Source organism: Apus apus, chromosome 6 (genome assembly GCF_020740795.1).
Source record: "Apus apus isolate bApuApu2 chromosome 6, bApuApu2.pri.cur, whole genome shotgun sequence".
In the NCBI taxonomy this organism is placed as follows: Eukaryota; Metazoa; Chordata; class Aves; order Apodiformes; family Apodidae; genus Apus; species Apus apus.
In genome coordinates, this window is record NC_067287.1 from 198,648 (window position 1) to 219,067 (window position 20,420).

At 41.0% G+C, this 20,420-nt stretch overlaps 2 protein-coding genes across 25 annotated transcripts in view; both read left to right on the forward strand.

The window, feature by feature from the left end:
- Positions 1 to 2,974, forward strand: part of BAZ2B (bromodomain adjacent to zinc finger domain 2B) — a 137,191-nt gene extending 134,217 nt beyond the window's left edge. For all 15 annotated transcript variants that reach the window (XM_051623896.1, XM_051623895.1, XM_051623905.1 and 12 more), the window contains 2 exons: positions 105 to 248; positions 1,507 to 2,974. In XM_051623896.1, the coding sequence (XP_051479856.1) occupies positions 105 to 248; positions 1,507 to 1,660 (298 nt within the window). In that variant the 3' untranslated portion in view covers positions 1,661 to 2,974. The remainder of the gene's footprint in view (positions 1 to 104; positions 249 to 1,506) is intronic.
- Positions 2,975 to 5,619: 2,645 nt separating this feature from the next.
- The window catches only part of WDSUB1 (WD repeat, sterile alpha motif and U-box domain containing 1), a 31,753-nt gene continuing 16,952 nt past the window's right edge, over positions 5,620 to 20,420 (forward strand). For 7 of the 10 annotated variants that reach the window (XR_007889944.1, XR_007889942.1, XR_007889943.1 and 4 more), the window contains exons 1-8: positions 5,728 to 6,709; positions 9,731 to 9,915; positions 13,033 to 13,125; positions 13,917 to 14,010; positions 16,947 to 16,980; positions 18,265 to 18,305; positions 18,399 to 18,505; positions 19,362 to 19,541. Coding sequence is in view for 7 of the 10 variants with exons in the window: in XM_051623926.1 (XP_051479886.1) it covers positions 6,315 to 6,709; positions 9,731 to 9,915; positions 13,033 to 13,125; positions 13,917 to 14,010; positions 16,947 to 16,980; positions 18,265 to 18,305; positions 18,399 to 18,505; positions 19,362 to 19,541 (1,129 nt within the window). In the remaining 3 variants the exon portion in view is untranslated. The other 3 variants (XM_051623922.1, XM_051623921.1, XM_051623927.1) reach the window with 3 other exon arrangements.

Sequence of the window (20,420 nt, forward strand, 5' to 3'; positions counted from 1 at the left end):
AATGAAAAGGTTGGCAGTACGTGATGAATTTATGAAACAGTGAGAAACTTCTGTGAATGTATGAACAGCTTAAAAATACTGATTTAAAACCTTATTTTATTCAGCATGATTCTCTCAGAATTGGAAACTCATGAAGATGCCTGGCCTTTCTTACTTCCTGTAAACTTGAAACTTGTTCCTGGTTATAAGAAAGTTATTAAAAAGCCTATGGACTTTTCCACCATTAGAGACAAGCTAAGTAGTGGACAGTAAGTGAACTTATTGTGAATTTTTCTTTACATTTTAAAAATACTGAAACATTGAAATATAGTACTTAAAAAAAAATTAGGTAAACCATTCTGATCTGCCTGCTCTGGCACCTCTGTGAGTACCTTTACAGTCAAAATAAAACTTCTTAACTATATTTTTGTCTTTGCCATATCTAAGTGAAGTAGCATGTCAGGTGGGAGAACCTGACTGTAAAACAGTAAAACTGCCAGGTCAAATGCATAAAACAAATCAACAGGGAAAACTGTTTTCCTCATCTTTTCTCGTTTAGCCATCTCAGTGTGTAAGCAGCAATTAATTGTGTGGGCTTTAAGCTGATGGTGTCCCTGCAAATGGTGTTGTAGCTGTCAAGTGAATTGGTTGTGATTTCCCCTGTTGTGGGAAGCCAGGTGACATTCCAGTAACAATGGTTAATCATTTTATAGTTCTATAATTGGGCTGCATGACTTCTTAGGACAAAAAAATACACTGTTCCCCTTCCCCCCTTGTTATATCCCTGTGCTGTAATGATTCCCCACCACCAAAGAAAATTTTGTCATCCATATAAATCACCCCTCTTCAGCATCCCTCAGCCCTCGCAGAGCAGGTTCCCGACACAAGGGCCTTTCTAACCTCTTCAGGCTTTTTCTCCCTTGAATCTGAGGTCTAAATGCTCCACACATGCAGATTGGATTCTGTAGACATTAACTTCTACTGTTTTGTTTTTAATAGTCCCTGTGGATATTGAACTCTATTTTGGCCACGTATGCTCAGAGTAATAAAAAGAGCAACAAAGACAATGTTACAGGATTGGTCTGGGCAACCTTTGTACCTGATGGCTCTTCTCTCAGGTAGAGGCAGCTGTCCACAGCTGGCTTAGGAAGGAATTCTGCCCAAGAATAGATGAATAAATGGGAAGTAGCCATAGGATTTTAACTAGAAAGTTAAGGGAAGGGGGCAGTTAATTTTAAAGAAGTTTGTATTTCAGTTCAGGCTTGAAATTTTACTCTACAGAGTTTTTGAGGAGAGTAACAAATATAATTATGAGAGAGTATTTCCTTCCACTGATGTCCATTCTCTTGTTAATATTTAAATTAGAATTTAAAAAATAAGTCTAATGAACATGAAAGCATTAATTGAATATTCTCTGGCTGGTTGTAAATCCATTGATGTTATTGCATTTCTTTTTCATGTAGTTGAAGTGTTTTTCCCTTTTGTTTCTCCATGGTCCAAAAATAATTCACCTTTTTCTTCTTCCAGGTACCCTAATCTTGAAGCATTTTCACTAGATGTCAGGCTTGTTTTTGACAACTGTGAAACCTTTAATGAAGATGATTCTGACATAGGCAGGGCTGGCCACAACATGAGGAAGTATTTTGAAAAAAAATGGACAGAGATTTTCAAAGTGAGCTGAAATTACCGGAACTGTTTTTAGTTTGTCTCTCTCTCTTTTTTTTTTTTTCTTAATTTCATTAAATGAGGACTGATAAGACCAGAAATGTGAACTGTATTTACATGGAAGTGCAAGGCACCTGCATAACTGATGACTGTTTTTTTTCCTTTAAAGGCTTCACTCCTACAGCAACCATGGCCCCTAGGTTATTGGTTTGTGTGTTTTAACAAACTAATTTAGGTAGAACAGGGAAGCACACCCAAAGAATTTCAAAGAAAGGGGTGTTATAGTGCAATAGCAATTAAAAAATATCAAAACGCACTGAATATTCAACCACCAGAGCTCTACTTGGGGAAATGGTTCTCTTTTCCCTTTCAATAAATATCTATTTTTCTTTTTTTTTTTACTTTGTAGTTTATTTTTTAGCGAATGTATTTAATTTTATGAATTATTTATGATTATACAGCATTCAGAATCTTCGTTTTCTGTGAAAAGGAAGAATTAGAAAATTGCTTTAAATCTTGAAAATACAACAAGGAATGTTTTAAAATATAAAACAAAGCCAAGTAAAACTGTTTACACTGATGTGCTGTAAAGGCACTAAAAATTAAACTTTACTGTAGAGTTACAAGTACATTTATATATATGTTGCTGCATCACTTGTGTAGTTAAATTGTATTTCAAGACAGTGAAGAAAAATTGAGACATGTATATACTGTTCATTATTGTTTATATTAAGTCTTGTTTTAAATATGTATTATGTGTACATATTGTTTGCAGACATTATTGTTTATGCCTTAGGAGGACAGTAGCATTTTATTTTAGTCTTAAGGTAATTATAGCTATATGGCTTGTACAGTAATTATCCTCTACCAACACTGTGGAGTCTCCTTAATCTTGGTAGTGCCTGCCTTTAAAACAGGGTGTAGGGGATATTAGTTTTCCATTTTTCTATTTTGTTACATAATTTCAAGCCACCATGGCCTCAAATTCAAGTATAATCGTTTGTATCCATGTGGAATAAAATTGTGACTATTTCCTACGCACACAGTATTTTTTCATGGAAACATTTTCTTCCATTTGCCTTGCCACAGAAATAACAAAAAAGACATTTGTAACCACTGTGTTTTACCTACTGTGTGTTGTGGTGGCCTGTCGGGGCAGATAGATCAGAGGTTTTGTTTTTTTTTTGTACTAATGTAAGAGTACTTGAAGTTTTATTTAAGAAAAATGTTGTGGAAAGGTAGCATTCTTTTTCTTTTCCTTTTTTAGGAGTGTTATTTTTCACTAGTATGTGTGGCACGGATACAATAAAAGACTGTTTTGGAAACTGGATTTTCTTGACGATTTTAATACTTCGTATCCTGTGTATACAGGATTTTTTTATGTCCTGAGAGTCTTGGATTTAACATTCAGGTCTGATTATGATGCATCTAATTCTCTTGGCCTTTTAATGAAACTCAAAAGAGAAGCAGCTGCCAGGCAGAGTGCAGATCAGCCCCCTGTTTGAAGGAGCATAAATGGTATCAGCTGCAGGTGCTGGGCCTTCCTGGTCACTGCTGCGGGTGTGAGTGCACCTGAGAACATCCATACATCCCACCTGGAGTCTTTCTGAAAACCACTGCCATGCAAAGTTTTGCCTTCTGTTTCAGTCTGTAGAGGGGCAGGAGTCATAACCCTTGTTCTGGCTGAAGAAAACAGGAATTAAAAAAACCCCAATGCCTATAGCTCCCTCACCAAGTAATGTTTTGGGGTTTGCTGGGTTTGTTTTTTTTTGGGGGGGGGGAGTTGGTTTTTGGTTCTAAACTAATGTTTGAGTCTTAGAGTCTTGTTTTATATACTCCCTTGCCATTATATTTCTTGTCACTGCTGAGAAAGAACAGTCAGTTCCTGTTTTTTAATAATATGTTGTTTTTTCTTTTGCCCTCCACAGAAAATCTTGTTCAAGAATATTTATCTTTTCTGAAGTCCTGTTGGAATAATTCCTGTTAACTAGAGTAAAAAATTCATATTTGAGCGTCAGGCAGTCTGGCATTCTCACATCAGCTCCACTACTGGCTGCTTCACACCTTTTCATCACCTTTCTGGTTAATACTTTATTTGCCATACTGAATGTAATATTGGAAAGTCAGAACAACATTAGCAGCTACACTACATACATCCTTGCATTTTTTCACCTTGTATCCTAATTCAGCTGAGAGCTGGGAAGGTTAAGGTGGTAACAGCTACCACAGCTGTGACAGTGAGACAAGCATCACCTCCCCAGTCTGGCATCATCAAGGTATTGCTTTGCTCACTAGTAGCCACTGTCTTCATTACTAGTTAGTAAAATTAAATTTATGGGAATTATTACATTAGAATGGGAAGCTTGAATCATGCTCTTGCCGTCTTGTATCTCCATAGAAAAGAGCAGGGATTTAGCCACTAGAAAAGTGTGCTTAACTTTTCTTCTTTGCTGACATTCTCTACTGTTGATGTTTCAGACTGTCTGTTCTCTTAGAGGAAATGTTTTCCTTTGTGTTCCCTTCCTTTCTGAACAAAGTATGCTGGCCTTGGTTTAGAGAATTTGTTGATGAGCTCTGTTGAACTCCTAAAACTACCATTAATGGTGCTCAATGACCAGTGTTCAGGTTGTGACTATGGGGTCTCTTCTGTCTCTTGGCATCTCTGGAAAAAAAAAGGGGGGGGGACACACGATATAAAAGCTGCTGAAAATCAGAATTGTAGTTGTCTTGGACAAAATTTGTTGCTATAAAAGAGGTCTGAAGCTTTTTCTTTAATCTTTTATATGGTTTCTGTAGTTTCCTAATGACAAGTAGGGGAGTAGAGGTGTTCTGTTAGCTGTGAAGGGGCACAGACATCTGAGGAACAGTCACTTTCTGTAACACAAAGAAGGGGTGGCCTTGGGGGGACTTTGTTCATTAAGCTTCTGTCATTCCTGGATGTCTTGGATTTACCAAACATGCCTGGAAACTGAAGGCTAAAGGGATAAATCAGGAACACCACAATTATGCTATTTGATTTTGTAACTCTTTTTGAGCTTAGAACTTCCAAGTTAACCAGAAGTTTTGAGCTGGATCAAGCAGTGTGTGAGGGGTAGTGTGTGCTGTGTCAGGGGTGCAAGGCCGTGCAGCCCGGACCGGGCTGGCCCAGAGGTAGGGACATGCTGCCTGGGCAGTGACTCCCAGGAAGGGGACTTTGTTGTCCTCAGAAAACTCTAGGTGTCGTGATAAGCCACTTTGCATGAGTTGCTACGTACGTATCTGGATGTGAAAAGGGGACTGATCTGTATTTCCTGATCGAAGATGAGGTTGGGGGAGTTCTGGTTGCTTGAAACCCCCTTAATTAAGCTGTTAACAGCAGGTAACTCCAGGCATGGGCTTTCCCCGGGGCGGGGAGGCCAGGCCCGCCCAGCCGGTGTCTGGGGCGGGCGCCAGGCCTTGGGTTCCCCCGGCCGGGCCTGCAGCCCCGGCCAGCACAGCCCTGCCCCCCTCAGGCGTGTCTCGCGTGGCTGGCACCCTCGGTCACTTCTGGCGGTTCAGCAGCGCCCTGGACCTTCACAAGCTCCCCCTGCCCTCCTCGCAGCTTCCCGCTCCCTGGGCGCTGGTGTCAGTGACGCCGGTGAGCCAGGGCGTGACCGGGGGCGGGCAGGGCTCGGGCCGCCGCTGCTGAAACGGGGAGAGGGCTTGGGCAGCGCCCAGCCGGGGCAGCGGGCGCCCGGGGCAGCGCCCAGCGAAGGGAGCGCCCACCCAGGGCACGGGGCGCCAGCCGGGGCACGGGGCTCCGGGCGCCCGGCCGGGGCAGGGCCGAGCGGGCAGGGCCGAGCGGGCCGGGCCTCCCGCCGCCCTGCAGGCCCCGCCAGGCGCGCGCAGCGGCCCGGGCAGGGCCGGGCCGGGCCCGGGCGGCGGAGGCGGAACCTGCGCGGAGCCCGGAGGTCCCGCCCGCGGCCGCCGCCGCCGCCTCTCCCCTCAGCGCCCGAGCGGCCCCGCCCGCTCCCTCGGCGCCGCCGCGCACGGGCGGCCTCCCGCGCAGCCTGGGGGGCTGAGGCGGTTCTGGCGGAGCCGCCATTTCCCGTCAGGTGAGGCGGCCGTCCCGGCGCAGCCCCGCCTGGCGGGGCCGCCAGGAGAGCGGGCAGCGCCCGGGGCTGCGCAGCTCGCCCTGCCCCGGAGGGCGGCAGGAGGCCCCGCTGGGGCGCTGAGCTGGTCCCAAGCGCTCGGCTGCTCCAGCCGCCCGTGCCTGGTTGGCTTTTCTCCTGAAAACCTTGCCACAGCGAGGTTCATGTGCCGCTTTCCGACTCATCTTTCCAGATGTTGACGCTGCTTCTGTTCAGTGGTTTTATAGAGAGTAGTAACAAAGTGGGATGATCCTGAAGGTAAAACGTTCCGCGGTCGGATGCTGAGCCCGAGCTGCCCGGAGGGGCCCGGTTTCGCCTGGCCTGGCCCCTGGGTCTGTGTGCCTGCAGGAGGAGCGTTCTCTGGAGGCAAAAGCAGCTTCCCGGCACCGAGTTTAAGATTAAAGAATGAACAGATGAAAAATCTGTCACTGCAGATTCAGTCTTCCCCGCCCCCCCCCGGAGATCTTGACTTGTCAGAGCAGTGTCTTTCATTTGTTACACAGGAGAAATAAGCCTAACCGATGCACTTTTTTTTCAGATTGTTTTTTTTAATTAGACAAGATGGTGACGTTACTTCGCACTTTAGCAGATCACGGCGACGACATCAGCTGCTGTGCCTTCTCAGCACTGCACCTGGCCACCTGCTCCTTGGACAAAACAGTCCGCGTTTATTCCTTAAGCACCTTGGCCGAGCTGCCGTACTCGCCGCTGGCGGGCCACCGCTACGCCGTGCACTGCTGCTGCTTCTCGCCCTCGGGGCGGGTGCTGGCCTCCTGCTCCACGGACGGCAGCACCCTGGCGTGGGACGCGGGCGCGGGGCGGCTGCTGGCCGTGCTGGAGCAGCCCCGCGGCAGCCCGGTCCGCGTCTGCCGCTTCTCGCCGGGCGCCTCGCTGCTGTCCGGGGCCGCGGACGGCGGCCTGGTGCTGTGGGACACGCGCTCCTGGAGGCCGCGCGGGTGAGTGCCGGGAGTGCGGGCGTGGTGCGGGTGCCGAGCCGTGCTGGGGAGACGGGAGCAGGATGCGGGCGACAAAGAGATGATCGATAGGAGAGGGAGAAGTGCTGTCTTTTTTTAAAAAAAGAAGTCCAATGGTGCAAACTCAGTAAGTTTTTATTTGTGCTAAATTATCTTTTACCTGAATCCTGCTTGTTTTTTAAGGCCATGGAGGTGTTTCAGTTGGTTTTGTTTTAAAATGAGATCGAGATGCATTGCTTTTGTCTGGTTTCTCAACGGTGGCTCAACAAACAACGATATGTGATAGACAGTTAGTGAAGCTTGACTGTGCCGTGTATCTTACATTGCTTTATACATCCTGTTTTTATTTAAGTACAAGGCTGTTTGGAGTCCAGGAGGATCCTAGAAGCTTGATAGTAACCCAGCAATCAGAGAGTTTGGAAACTGTTGACATATCCTGGAAAGTTTAAGACCTAACAGTGACAGAAAGAAAGACATAACAGTGGAGCTGAGAGAGTTAAGTTTGACAGTCAACATTTCATATGGTTTTCCATTAAACATTTCTAAGAAAGTAGATGAGCATTTTTAGTGATCTCCAAAGCCCTCCTCTGCGTCTGTATTTCATGAAACTTCCGGTCAGTTGCTGTAACCTGTACTTAGGCAAGACACTATTTAGGTTTTAGAGCAGCAATTGCACATCCCTCTAAAGTAAGGAAAGAAATTAAAAATTTGAGAGAATTGATGCGATTTTTCAGTAAGGATGAGGGAGTAGCCATTTCTGAAAACCAAACTTGTTAATCCCCTAACAAATCAGAACGATTGATTATTATAGTTATATGTAGTTATATAGTTATATGCAAGTGTGTAAATCTGGTAATCTGTCCATAAACATAATTCTTAAAGACTTTTGCCACCTTTTTGGTTGTAATGGACACAAAAACGCTGAAATGGTTACTTTGTTTTCAGAGAATAAAGAGGTATTGATTACTAATTGTTTCAGTTTTATCTGTAAGAAAAATGGGGAATTTCAGTTATTAGTATTCTGAAGTCAAAGGGTTTACTCTTTTGAGGTGTTACTAGTGAAGAGGTTCCTTTTTTTTATTCAGAATACTTGTTATTGACAGGGAAAACCTCAGAAATATTAAAAAGTAATTTCTTACAAGTATATGCTAGTAATATATGCAGTGATCTTTTAGACCTATGTCCTTAGTTTCTTCCTCATTAAGTGGTGGATGTGTAATGGCTCTAGAAACTACATTGTTGTTTTAAGCAGAAATTACACTAATTTGGTGTTTCCATTGTAAAGAAACAAAGAACTTGAATGTTCCAGTCCTGTCCACTTGACAGTAGTCAGCTTGTGTATAGTTTGTGATGTGTGTGTATATATTTTCAGCTGATTAATTTTTATTGTTGTAGTTTGTAATGGCAGATAGAAAAGTTTACTTGTCCCGTTTTCTTAAAGCTGAGATGAGTATTACTTAGAAATTATCAAGCTACTTAAAAATTGTATCAGAAATTTTAGTTAACCATGTAATGTCAGTCTGTGGTCCTGTTTCTTTTGCAACAGTTCATTGTGTTGATGCTAAGAGAACACGTTTTACCACTGTTTTGTCACTTGACTAGATACATGGATGGTAATTACAACAGAAGTATCCAGTTACTCCTTATCAGCTTAACTGTTGTAATTGGCTGTCTGTTCAAGTTGTGAAGATGGCTATTTAAATCATCTCTGTTATGGATGTGAACAACATGAAAGCAAGTTAATTTATGTCTATTTCTTAATACGTTCTCTATTTCCTGTTCAGTTGTTATGATACTGATATCTGGCCTGAAAGTCTTCAATGCATGCTCTGGACTCATATAGTACTATTTATTTTACCAGTAGCTTTTCAGAAGAACACTGCATCTTTTTGTATGAAATAATGGAAATTTTAAAAGCTGCAGTAGGTAAAAAGGATTGTAACATAGAAAAATGGGAAGCACTGTAGTGTATTTGATAATGTTCTGAAAGATAGAATTAAGGGAGTCAATGCTTTGAAGGTCCTGGGTCTGATAAGAGAGACTCTCAGGAAAGTTTATTGACTTGTGTTTTGTGGCATTTAGTTTGACACCATTTTATAGTAAATAGAATTCCTGTCAGCAAAAGAGAACAATCAGCTGTTATTCAAAATACGATGATAGAGTAAATAAGACTGGCATTTCTTGCTGAATAACTGTTGCAGCTGTGGTTTTTTTCATGCACTTACAGTTTCAACTGTGTGTGCAGGGCCAGATCTAGTGTCCATGAAAAGGAGTGAGATGCTCTCAGTTGACTTCACGTTGCTATCAGATGACCTAAAAGATGTTAGGTTGACCCCTCTTCCTTCCTGAGGATTGATCACGCTTCCTCATCTGCTAGGAATTTTCTAAGAGTAGTTTTACAAAGTGCTTTGGCTGACTTAGTTAAAATATAGAAAAAAAATTAATAATGTTGGTTTTCTCTTGTGTACAAAGACTCCAAAATTAACCCTGTCTCATAAATCACAAAGTATTCTGCTCAGCTTCAGCTTATCCTATGGGTTAGTAGGTCTTCTGTTTTGTCTTTAAAACAGAACAGAGAAATTGTGGGAATCTTTTCTCTCCGTTTGTGTACATGTAATCTGTGCTATAATAGTTTTGTATCTTTGACTTTTAAAGTTTATCCTGCTATACAATTTTAACAGTGCATGGTGCCTTTTAAATATTAAGTCCATGCAGAGTGTCTTTAGTTTGAAAGTTATTTTATCACTCAGTTAAAATTATTGCCTTGGGGTGCCATCTTACATTTTACCTCCTGCAGTCAAAGAGCAGGTCCTGGTTGCTGCAGCTGTGTTTATTTTGCATCGCTTTCCACAGCTGATGTGAGTTTCTCTCCATTCTGGTACCAAGTTCCCAAATGCAGAAGTTAGAACAGTTTGCCTTATTGTATCAGATTGCATTTTAGTGTTCACTTCTTCAGAACATTACTTACTTTAAATTCAAATCCCATGTACTCTTGCTTTTCAGATCTGGGAATGTTAAAGATGGTTCTTTGGTGGCCTGTGCATTTTCTCCTAATGGAAATTTCTTTATCACTGGATCATCGTGTGGCGATTTAACCATTTGGGATGATAAAATGAGATGCCTGTATAATGAGAAAGCACATGATCTCGGCGTTACCTGCTGTGATATTTCTTCACAGCCAATTTCTGGTTAGTTAACTGACTCATCAGGGGAGGAACACGGAAAGATAAAGTCATTTTATTTCTCTCTAGCTCTTGATTTCATATTATTTTTGTGATCACTGCTCCAAGATACAACTGACATTGGGAAGAGGTGATGTTTTAGAATATTCTGAATATTCTTAAGTAAAAGTTGTGGTCAGGTTGATGACAAGGAGTGTGCTAGGTCAAAAAACAGAGTGAACATCATGCTTACGATAGCTTTGAGTAGCTAATTATCCTGCTAGGGTTTTGGAAAATATTTGGGTGGTGTCTGTAAGGGAAGTGTATCTTCCAGGGCTAACAGGGGGGTGAGAAGATTCCCAGTTTACCTTTTCATACTTTGGTTCTACAAAGAGCAGGACTGGATTAAAGCAATGCAGAGAACTGTAAACCTGTGGGATGTGAACACATGGGCTGTTCCCTGTGCCTGACTTTCTCAGTTGGAGGAATTTGGGGGAGCAATGAGCCCAGATTCCCATGTGTCCCACTAAGATGTGGCACTGTTCACATCTTACAGCTCTTTTAGCTGACCTCACTGTACAAGCTGCATTTCAGTTTTGTCATTATGTGCTTCTTCACAGTTGTGATGGGCAAGAGCTTAGTTCTTGTTTTTCAGAATGAAACCTGACATTCTGGTGTATATTTGGATATTGAGATGAAAAACATAAGGCATGCACAGGGTGGGTCTTCTCAGGGCTCCATGACACAATATGCTCTGTTTTCATTCATTTCACATTTTTAAGGCTTTCTGTGGAACTAAAATAATTCAAACCTAGATGTCTCTACGTACAAAACATTGTATACTGAAAATTGTGTATTTAAACTTGTAGCTAGCTCAGGGAGGGCTTTGGATTTGCAGTAATTTAAAAATTATTGTAGTTTCTCTGTGATGGGCAGCTCAGCCCCATGCAGCTGCTCGCCCACCGTGGGATGGGGGGCCAATCGAAGGGCAAAAGTGCAAGTACTCACGGGTTAAGATAAAGGCAGTTGAACAGAGAAAGCAAAAGCTGCACGCCCAGGCAGAGCAAAATAGGGAATCAGCCCAGTGCTGCCCCTCAGCAGGCAGGTGTTCAGCCATGTCCAGGAAAGCAGGGCTCCCCCACGTGGAGCGGTAGCTGGAGAAGGCAAAGGCCTCAACTCTGCACATCCCCCCCTTCCTCCTCCTCCTGTTGCCCAGCTCCTCTGCTGAGCACGATGCCGTGTGGTGTGGGATAACCCTTTGGTCCTGGGCTCAGCTGTCCTGCTCCTTGTGCCTCCCAGGCTGCTCGCTGGTGGGGCAGGTTGAGGAGCAGCCAAGGCCTGGAGGCTGTGACCAACATGTGCCACCAGACTGCTTGGTCACACACCCAGCAGGCAGCACCATGAATGCCACTATCCCAGCCCAAACCAGTACAATTTATTGCAATTATTTATTAATTATTTGCAACACAGACTTCTTGTATAATAGTGTGTCAGTACTGAAGAGTGACACATCTAGGGTTACATAGCTTATATAGCAGGAAGAAATATTTGCACAAACAAAAAGAACTTCTATTTAAAAATTCCTGGTACAAGTTAATTGCAGGACAGGCAAGTGTCTGTCACAGCCGAACTACCAAATATTGGAAATTCTGAAATATTTATGAGTCTGAAAAGCTGAAAGGTTAACTTGTGTAATTTTTTGCCAGGTGAAAGTGTTTAACAAAGAGTTAGAAAATCACGTAGTCACCTGGTTTTGATGGAGGTTGGGAGACTGGGCAGAGTTAGGGAGTAATGCTGCATCTTGTCTTAACAGCCTTGTAGGTGCTCTTCTGTGCTGTCCAGACCTACTGTGGAGACAAAGTGGTCTCTGTAAATAGAGGTAGGCTTCTGTTTTCAGAGTACACATGAGCTGCTCTTGCAAAGGTCCCAAACATTATAACTGGGCAGCCACTTGCCTCTTTCAGTGCTCAACACAGTAGTAAGTACTGTTGTCTGTGTATCTGTGTACCTCCTCATCTGAGAAGGTGGTACAGAGCAGGAAAACAGGAGGGGAAGAAGTTGGGAAAAAAAAGAAGCAGGAGGAAGCTGAGGAGGCAGGATGTGAGCATATACTTCAAAACAGACAGTGACTGACAATACCAAATCAATCAAATGTGTGTCCATTGAATGGTGAAGGGACAACATTGAATTAACTTGTCACAATAGAAATGAATTTAATCTTTAAATAATGCCTCTGGATCTTTCTTGGTGAAAATACTATTCACTTTATTTGGTGGAAACATGGAGATAAAATCTCTGGGGTTGTTTTGTAAGACACTCAACAGTAAGTATTTTGACATTCCTGGTAACTACTGAGCTGGAAAGATGAGCCCTTATAATGTCCCTTGCAAGTTTCTGATTTTCAGCCTTAATCCTGGTGATCCTTGTAGGAATTCTAAAACTTGTTACTGGCAGAGGTGATGCCACCGGAGGGTTGTTATGGCTACTTGTGTCAGGTGGATATGCCAGGTCATGGGAGCAGAGGAGCGGAAATAATTTGGCACAGGACTTAAGAATTTAAAAATATTGTTAATGGGCTGAAACAACACATTAGAATGGAATAACATAATAATTCAGAAATGTTCATATCCACTGAACAGAGGGGAAAGCTATAAAGCTATTATACTGTTGTATTTCATTTTTGATGCAGTATTTTTCAAGTGGTTGGCTCGATTGCAGGCATGAAACTCACTTAGTTCATAAAAATTAAAAGTTGAACATTTATAATTAAAATAGCCTGTCAGATACTCTTGATACTTTTTACACGTGTAAGTGGTTAAGTTTGAGAACTACAGAACCGTAGAAGAAATGGGTGTACCCGTATAATTTTGGTTGAAAGACTATATTGATGCCCTCAGTAGACTGAGGAGTGAGCACACTTCTGTTTTTTATCTACTTTTTCAGGAAACAGTGTAACAGTGACACCTGTTTCTTATTTCTAAATGGTTATAGAACTTGTGGAGTTACTTTTATTAACACCTTTTTCTAAAGTAGTACTGAGATTAAGGAAATTTACCAAATTCCTCTTTAAGAATGCTCATATAGTTTACTTCTGTGCAGTTCTCAGTGTTTCTGATTCTGATTAATATATTTGAATTTTATCAGATGGTGAGCATGGATTCACATACTTCCAGATGGCTTCTTGTGGTCAAGATAATCAGATCAAACTCTGGCTTATTTTATTTACAGACTTCTCAGGTGTGTATAGTGATGTTTTTTTCATATTCCAGTGTCTTAAGTCTTTACATTACAATTAAAATCTAAGATAAAATTTACACTCTTGTCAGGGATTCACAGCCAAAGGAACCACAAGCTGAAAGTTTTCTATTACTTGTTTAGCAGAGGAGCAGGGATGGCATGCAGCACTGTGTGACTTTTGGCCTTGTATATTTTATTTAGTGATCTATTTATCAGTAACTCTAGAAGTTAACATTTAGAAAAAAACTTCTTCCAGTTCCCTCAAACTGAATATTATGGTAAAGATTTGTTTTTAATTACCATTTTCATCTTTTGGTAACCTGTAGCATTTCTACAGTGGCCTTTGAGCAAGTTGATAGGTTGAAACCTCTCAGTCTGCCAGGCCAGGGAGAGGTCCTTTTGTCTGTCAGTACCTCTTGGCCCTTGAGCAAGAGCTGGAGAAATGAGAACAGCGTGGTCTCCTGCTAAAGTGGCAGCACAGAGGTGTGACTGCTATGTAGAGACCAGGCTAATGGCCAAAAACATCCTCAGTGGGTATTTTTTGGTTATGTCTTCTATATAGAAGTCTGTAAGAGTTAATGTTGTGTGTGCATATACACATTTTATTATCTGAACACTCTTAGACATGCTGAGACTACGAGGTGAGGAAGTCAGAGATGTTAAATTAAGTTGTCTCTGTGATCTTTTATGCTGTTTCGTAGATAGTGTGTCACAGAGTCAGATCTTTGGTGCAGCTTGTCTTATACCTTGTCAAATATATCTGTGTAATAATTTACTTTTTGTATTTTTAGGTGTGGAATTAAAATATAAGTGCACACTGAATGCACATTCTGCCCCAGTTCTGGCTTGTGCATTTTCTTGTGATGGGCAAATGTTAGTTTCAGGGTAAGCAGTATCTTTTACTTGTTTAAATTTCATGCAGTTGGCTGCCCAGGTTCATACTTCAGTACTGTAAAACACAAAGTGCAAAAGAGTTGGAGATTTCAAAATAGATTTTGAATAATTAAGGAATTAAGGAATAAATAAGGAATTAATAAATAATGTTCTGTGACCTCCAGAGCTATTGAAGTGTCTTTCCAGTTGGTCTGTATCGTGTGAGTGATTGATTTTAAAATCTAGGATGTTGCAGGCTCTGTTCTCTTGAGTATAGTAATGAGATCCGTGATTACCTGCTTTGCAGGCATTTCTGTGAATATAAAACCCACAAATCTTTATTGCCATCTTAGCATTTCTTTGGGACACCATTTAAGATTTCCTTCTCATGCACTTTCAGGAACTTTTTAGAAAGTTAAGCATCTTGAGATTTTGTCTTTGATAGATTTAGTTGAAATTAAAAATGTCTTCACTGATCCACATCTGGAGGATGGCAACATACACCTTTTTTTCCTTAAAAAGTGCATGATTGAGATAACTGTACACCTGTGCTTTTGATGTCAGCCCTGTAGAGAGAAAAGGTTAAGACCCAAATTAATCATGGACTGTCAGAGACTAATATTATTATTAGTCTTTGTTTGAGAGAGATGAGGGAGTTGCCAGGGTCACCACAAGGTCACTCTGTAATGTTTGAGAGACCCAGGAGGTGATGGGACATTACTGAGGACTGGAAAGGTGCAAATGTCACACATACCTCCCAGAAGGGCAAAGGAGAGGATCTAGGGAACTACAGGCCAGTCAGCTTAACTCCAGTCTGGGAAGGTTATGGAGCAAATCCTTCCAGTGCGCTTGGAAGCCGTTTCCGTCATTGGGCTAATGTTAATGGTCTGGGCTTCAGCAAGGCCAAGTGCTGGGTCCTGCACTTGGGCCACAGCAACCCCAGGCAACGCTCCAGGCTTGGGGAAATGTGGCTGGAAAGTGTCTGGCAGAAAAGGACCTGGGGGTTCTCATTGACAAGCGGCTGAACATGAGCCAGCAGTGTGCCCAGGTGGCCAGGAAAGCCAGTGGCATCCTGGCCTGTATTAGAAATAGTGTGACCAGCAGCAGAGAGGCGATTGTCCCCCTGTCCTCAGCACTGGTGAGGCCACAGCTGGAGTGTTGCATCCAGTTTTGGGCACCTCAATTCCAGAGAGATCTCAAGGTGCTGGAGTGAGAACAGAGCAGGGCAATGAAGCTGGGGAAGGGCCTAGAAAATAAACCTGATGAAGAATGCTTTGAGGAGCTGGGAATGTTTAGTCTGAGGAAGAGGAGGCTGAGGGGAGACCTCATCAGTCTCTACAACTGCCTGAAAGGTCATTGTGGAGAGGTTGGTGCTGGGCGGGTCTCTTCTCACAGGTAATTAGTGACAGAACAAGAGGGAATGGCTTCAAGCTGCACCAGGGCAGGTTCAGACTGGATATTAGGAAAACTTTTTCACAGAAGGAATGGTCAGACACTGGAACAGGCTGCCCAGGGAGGTGGTGGAGTCACCATCCCTGGATGTATTTAAGGATCTTTTGGATGTTGTGTTCGTGCATCTGGTTTAGGGGAGAACTTTGTAGAGTAGGGATGATGGTTGGATGGTTGGTGATCCCCAGGGGCTTTTCCAACCTGAATAGCTCTATCATTCTATTATTCTATTATGTCGGGAAAGCAGCGGGAACTGAATGAGGATGAGGAGCCTGACCAACCTGTCTGCCTCCTGTGGTAGGAACATGGGCAGAGCAGCATGTGGTTTGCACCTCAACTTCAGCAAGGCTTCTGATGTGGTCTCCCAATGTGGTCTTATACCTAAATTGGGGAGATACAGATCTGAAAAGTAGATGGTAAGTTGTGAGGTAAAGTGATGGAACTGTCAGGCTGAAGTGGTTGTTGGTGATCAGCACAAAGATAAACTGCCAGCTGGTTACTAGTGGCTTTGCTGGGGGATCAAGCTATTGAAAGAGGAAATTATAAATAAGGTAGATACAATAATTTGTGTTCTTTTTAATGTTAGTGACTGTGCTTTCATTCTACACTTCTCAGGAAAAGTGCTTAATCACTTCTAGGCTAAGTAGCAACTTGAAATAACAAATAAAATTATTGAACTCTAAATTGTCTTTTTTTACAAAGACTTTCTAAATTGAAAGAGAAAAAACAGCATCTTGCAAAGGAAAACACAAAGACTACAATAGCCAGCAAATAATTGTAAAACTATAAAAATCCTAGGAGACAATAGCTCACTGACATTTTACTTTGTATTCTTTTTAAGAATGTCTTTTTCAGTATTTGGAGATCATTATGAATGCTTGTGATCTAGAGTTATTTTATTTTCTGTTAGACATATGGATTTTTGTTTTGCTTATCTCTATCCCATAAAGTCTTGCAGGAAGCACTGCTGTCATGGTAAATAACTATGCAATTTGTATTTAATGAAGTACTTTATGTGTTGCTTGCATTGCACCACTGTATTTTATGTATTTATTGCATTGCCCTACTTCCTCTAGCCTGCTCTGCAAATGAAAGGGTTTCAAAAATAAAGAGAAGTGCTGAGAGCAGATCGTGGTTATCCAGAGTGTGCATCTGCTTCACGGGTGCTGCTTGAGAGCAGATATGGTACAGACAGTGGAGACCAGGGGGGACAGTTTGCATAAGCACTGTGTCAGTCCTCTACATCAGAAATTCTCAAGGAAGTTTTTGTATTTTAATTACTGATCTTTACTGTACAGCTAATCAGTGTTGTTTTAAGGTGGGCATAAATTGAGAGGATTTAGATATCTAAGGTTTCTATAAAATGGTGTTGAGAAATCCATTTGCCCTTATATTATTCATGGAAAGGATTTTTTTTTTTTTCTTCCTTTCCTTAATTAAAAATAGTTTCCTCTTTCCTCTTTGCATCCTTTTAATGTCAGTGTGGGTTTTTTTTAAAGGTCTGTGGACAAGCGTGTCATAATACATGAAACAGTAAGTATAGCACAGTGGAAGATGATGCACTGGATTGTAATTAAATACCAGCACTGCTCCTGCAGTGTCTTATCCATGTAAAGAAATATCGAATCATAGAAATCATATAAACCCAAAACACTTACTGTGCATTTGGTGTGGGCTGGGGGAATGAGTTTGAGGTAAAATGTATTTCTTGCTTTGTATTTGCATTTTTTATTATTTATTTAAATTTCTTTGAGGGTTTTGTTATTTGATTTCTCATTGGAGTATTATTCACTGAATTCCATATTTACATGTTATCCTCATGTTGAATTAGAAGGACTTCTTGTTATTCTGAATTACCTCAGCTTCCAAAGCAAGAAGGAACGTAGCTTTTGACACAAAACCAGGAGTGGTGATCATAGAAATTCTTAGAAAGTGCACATAAAATAGTAGCATAAAATAGAAGCATAATAAAGAATTCAATAAATTTTTTATGTTAAATACAATGTCTTTTCTTTAAAACGTGTTGTTTAGGCATTTTGTGTAATGCTGTTACTACATCCTTCATGGTTCACCTGTAAGTGGTATTTATTTTTAGTACTTTATAGTATTAAAAATAATATTGCTGAAGAAGAGGGATGAACAAATTTTAAGCTCTCATGACAGACAGCTCAAAAAACTGGAGTGATGACTCATCAGTTCATGATTAAGAATAACTTTGCTCTTTGGCTTCCCAATCTGTCTGTACCTGTCAAAGAAACAGTATCTTTCATAAGAAGGAAAAACTTGCAAATCATAAGTTAAAACTGTGCAGGAATTCAGGAATTTGGTTTTTAGTAGCATCTAGTGGCCAAATAGGAGAAGCACAGGTGAGATGAATGGCCCAACTGGAGTGTAGCATGAAGTCTATTTCATTTACCTCTATTTCAGTTACCTCTTCACTTGGTCCTTTCTAATCCTGGGCTGGTAGAAAAAATGTTTTTATCCACATGAGCAACCAGCCAATATGGATGTAGAAATGCAGTTGATATTTGTGGCATTGCTGTGCTGAAAGCTCCATGCTGGCTGGTTGTTGAGGGATAGCAGTGTTCCAGTGAATGGAACAGGGGCTTCAAGCAGGAAATTCAACTTCCATTTCTGACTCTGCTGCTGATCAGGTTTGGCAAGGTTGTTGCATAGCTTCTTTGAAGGTAACTTCTTCTGTCATCTTCCAAGAAGCAATATTAGTCCTTATTTTTTCCTTATACTTTGTTAAGTGTACTAATGTTTGAACATTCTTGTTATTCTTTAAGATTTATAATCGCAAATATTCTTTTACAGAGTACTGGTAATACCCTTCACACTTTGTCTCAGCATAGCAGGTAAGAATTCAGTATGATTATTCTGTTTCACTGTTGATAAATAAAATAAATCCTTCTCTTGTGGATTTTCACACATTTATTTTTTACTTGTAGGTATGTTACAACTTGTGCTTTTGCACCATGTAGGCCCTTACTTGCCACAGGTTCAATGGATAAAACTGTGAACATATGGCAGTTGGATCTTAAGCAACCCTATGCAGGTTAGTGTGGGAAGTATTTGTAATCTGTTCTGTAAGTTTACAGCACAATATTATTGAAACCTTCTGAAGGTGCAAAAAATTCACCTTTTCTTAATGCAGCTAGTTTGTACCCTCAGAATTATGTTATATATCCTTTCTCTGAATTGATCTTATCAATGTCCTACAGGAACACTCTCTTTAGTTTTTTTGAAGACAAGATATACTACAAGTGTTTTAGTTTTATCAATCTTCTTCTCTGATATTTGCCATTTTTTACACTCTGGACAGCATTATTCCTAGTTGAAAGTCTTTTTGGACGAGTATCATTGGCAATGAGTTAAAGAATATGCTAATTGCAGGTGTATTTGTCAACAAGAAATACAGCTTACCAGTTGTCATAGGTGAAAAAAAGCAGGGCAGTTAATGTTAGAAAATATATCAGCACCTCAAGTACAGGGAGCAAAGGTGCACAGATCTTTGTTCAGAGCACAGAGTAAATCTGGACTTGGGTCTGCTTTCCTGAGGAGGTGTGAGACTTGGTGTCAGTGTCTGCTGATGCTTTTCTATCTGTCAGTTCAGTTCAAATTTGACAGAATTGTAGACACCTGAGAGATGAAATTCCTCTAAACTTTGAAAACTGATTGGTAAAAGACAAACCCAAGTTACTGCTACCCACTGAAGCCATGTCTAATAAGCATTTCTTTTATAAGATGTGGGGAATGTGTAGTACTGCCAGCACCTGGAAATCAGTGTTCATTACTGCTGTTGTTCTCAGGACTGGAGTTTTTTGCATAATTGGTTTATTTTATGGTGGGGGGAGGAGGGAGCAGTGTTGTTTGGGGTATTTTAAACTGTCTTTTATCTTTCCTTTCCATAGGAAATACTGTGGAAAATGAGTCTAAATTGGATGTTGAGGACTGGTCAGAGGATGATGTTTCAGCCTGGCTTTGTGCAGAAGACTTAGCAGACTTTGTTGGGCTTTTCAAAAAGAACAACATTGATGGCAAGGAACTGCTGAATCTTACTAAAGAAAGTCTGACTGATGAATTAAAAATTGGTAGGAGTATAGAAATACAAATAGTTTTTAATCCTTAGAGTATTTGTGAAATGTTGGAATGAAAAGTGAGTTAGTTCCATACATGGATTATTTTTTTATACCTGAAACGCATTTTTATTTCATTATCAGGGCTGATAAACCCCCCGATGTCATTTTATACACAATACTCTTTTTCTGATGTGTGTTTGCTTCTACCCAGAGACATAAAATGCACTTCCCCCAACAATGCCATGTTAAATGGTTGTTCCTGCTTTTGATTCTGTTTTCCTTTTTAGATCTTGTATCATTGAGCAGTGGAAAAGGAATTTCAGATTTTGTGGATTCTTAATGATTCTGCTTTTGGTAAATAGGGTTGTCTATAGTTTTTCTGATCAGTCTGCAAAAGTGCCTTGTTTATAATACTGTGTGGTCAACTACTTTGAATTTAGCAGTGAAATCCTTCAGTGTGCTGTTATCATAATAGGAAAACACAAGGTATGTTTTAGTTTTTTCTTACTTTGGAGATGAAGCATTTGATGTTGACATTTAGTAAGGATCCAGCAAAGCTTGCCTGGCTCAGACACATTGTAATTCATCAGGTATCCTAGTTAATACATTGTCCTGTCATTTCACTGCAAAACTGTGATTACATTTTAGAAGGAATCACAAGCAAGTGCCATTACTAGTCATGATTCCACGGTGGTAATTCTGAAATGAGAAATTGAAGGATGGTGAACTACAGTGGAAACTTCTGAGCAAAAGTTCTCTGTTAGTTTTGATGGTTAGATTTAGGTGTATATCAGTTGCTGGAATGCTTGCCAAAGTGAGATTGAGTATAAGAGAAGTTTGTATGAGTTAAGAATCCTTTTTAAAAGTGCAATTTTATTTTTAAAAGTTATT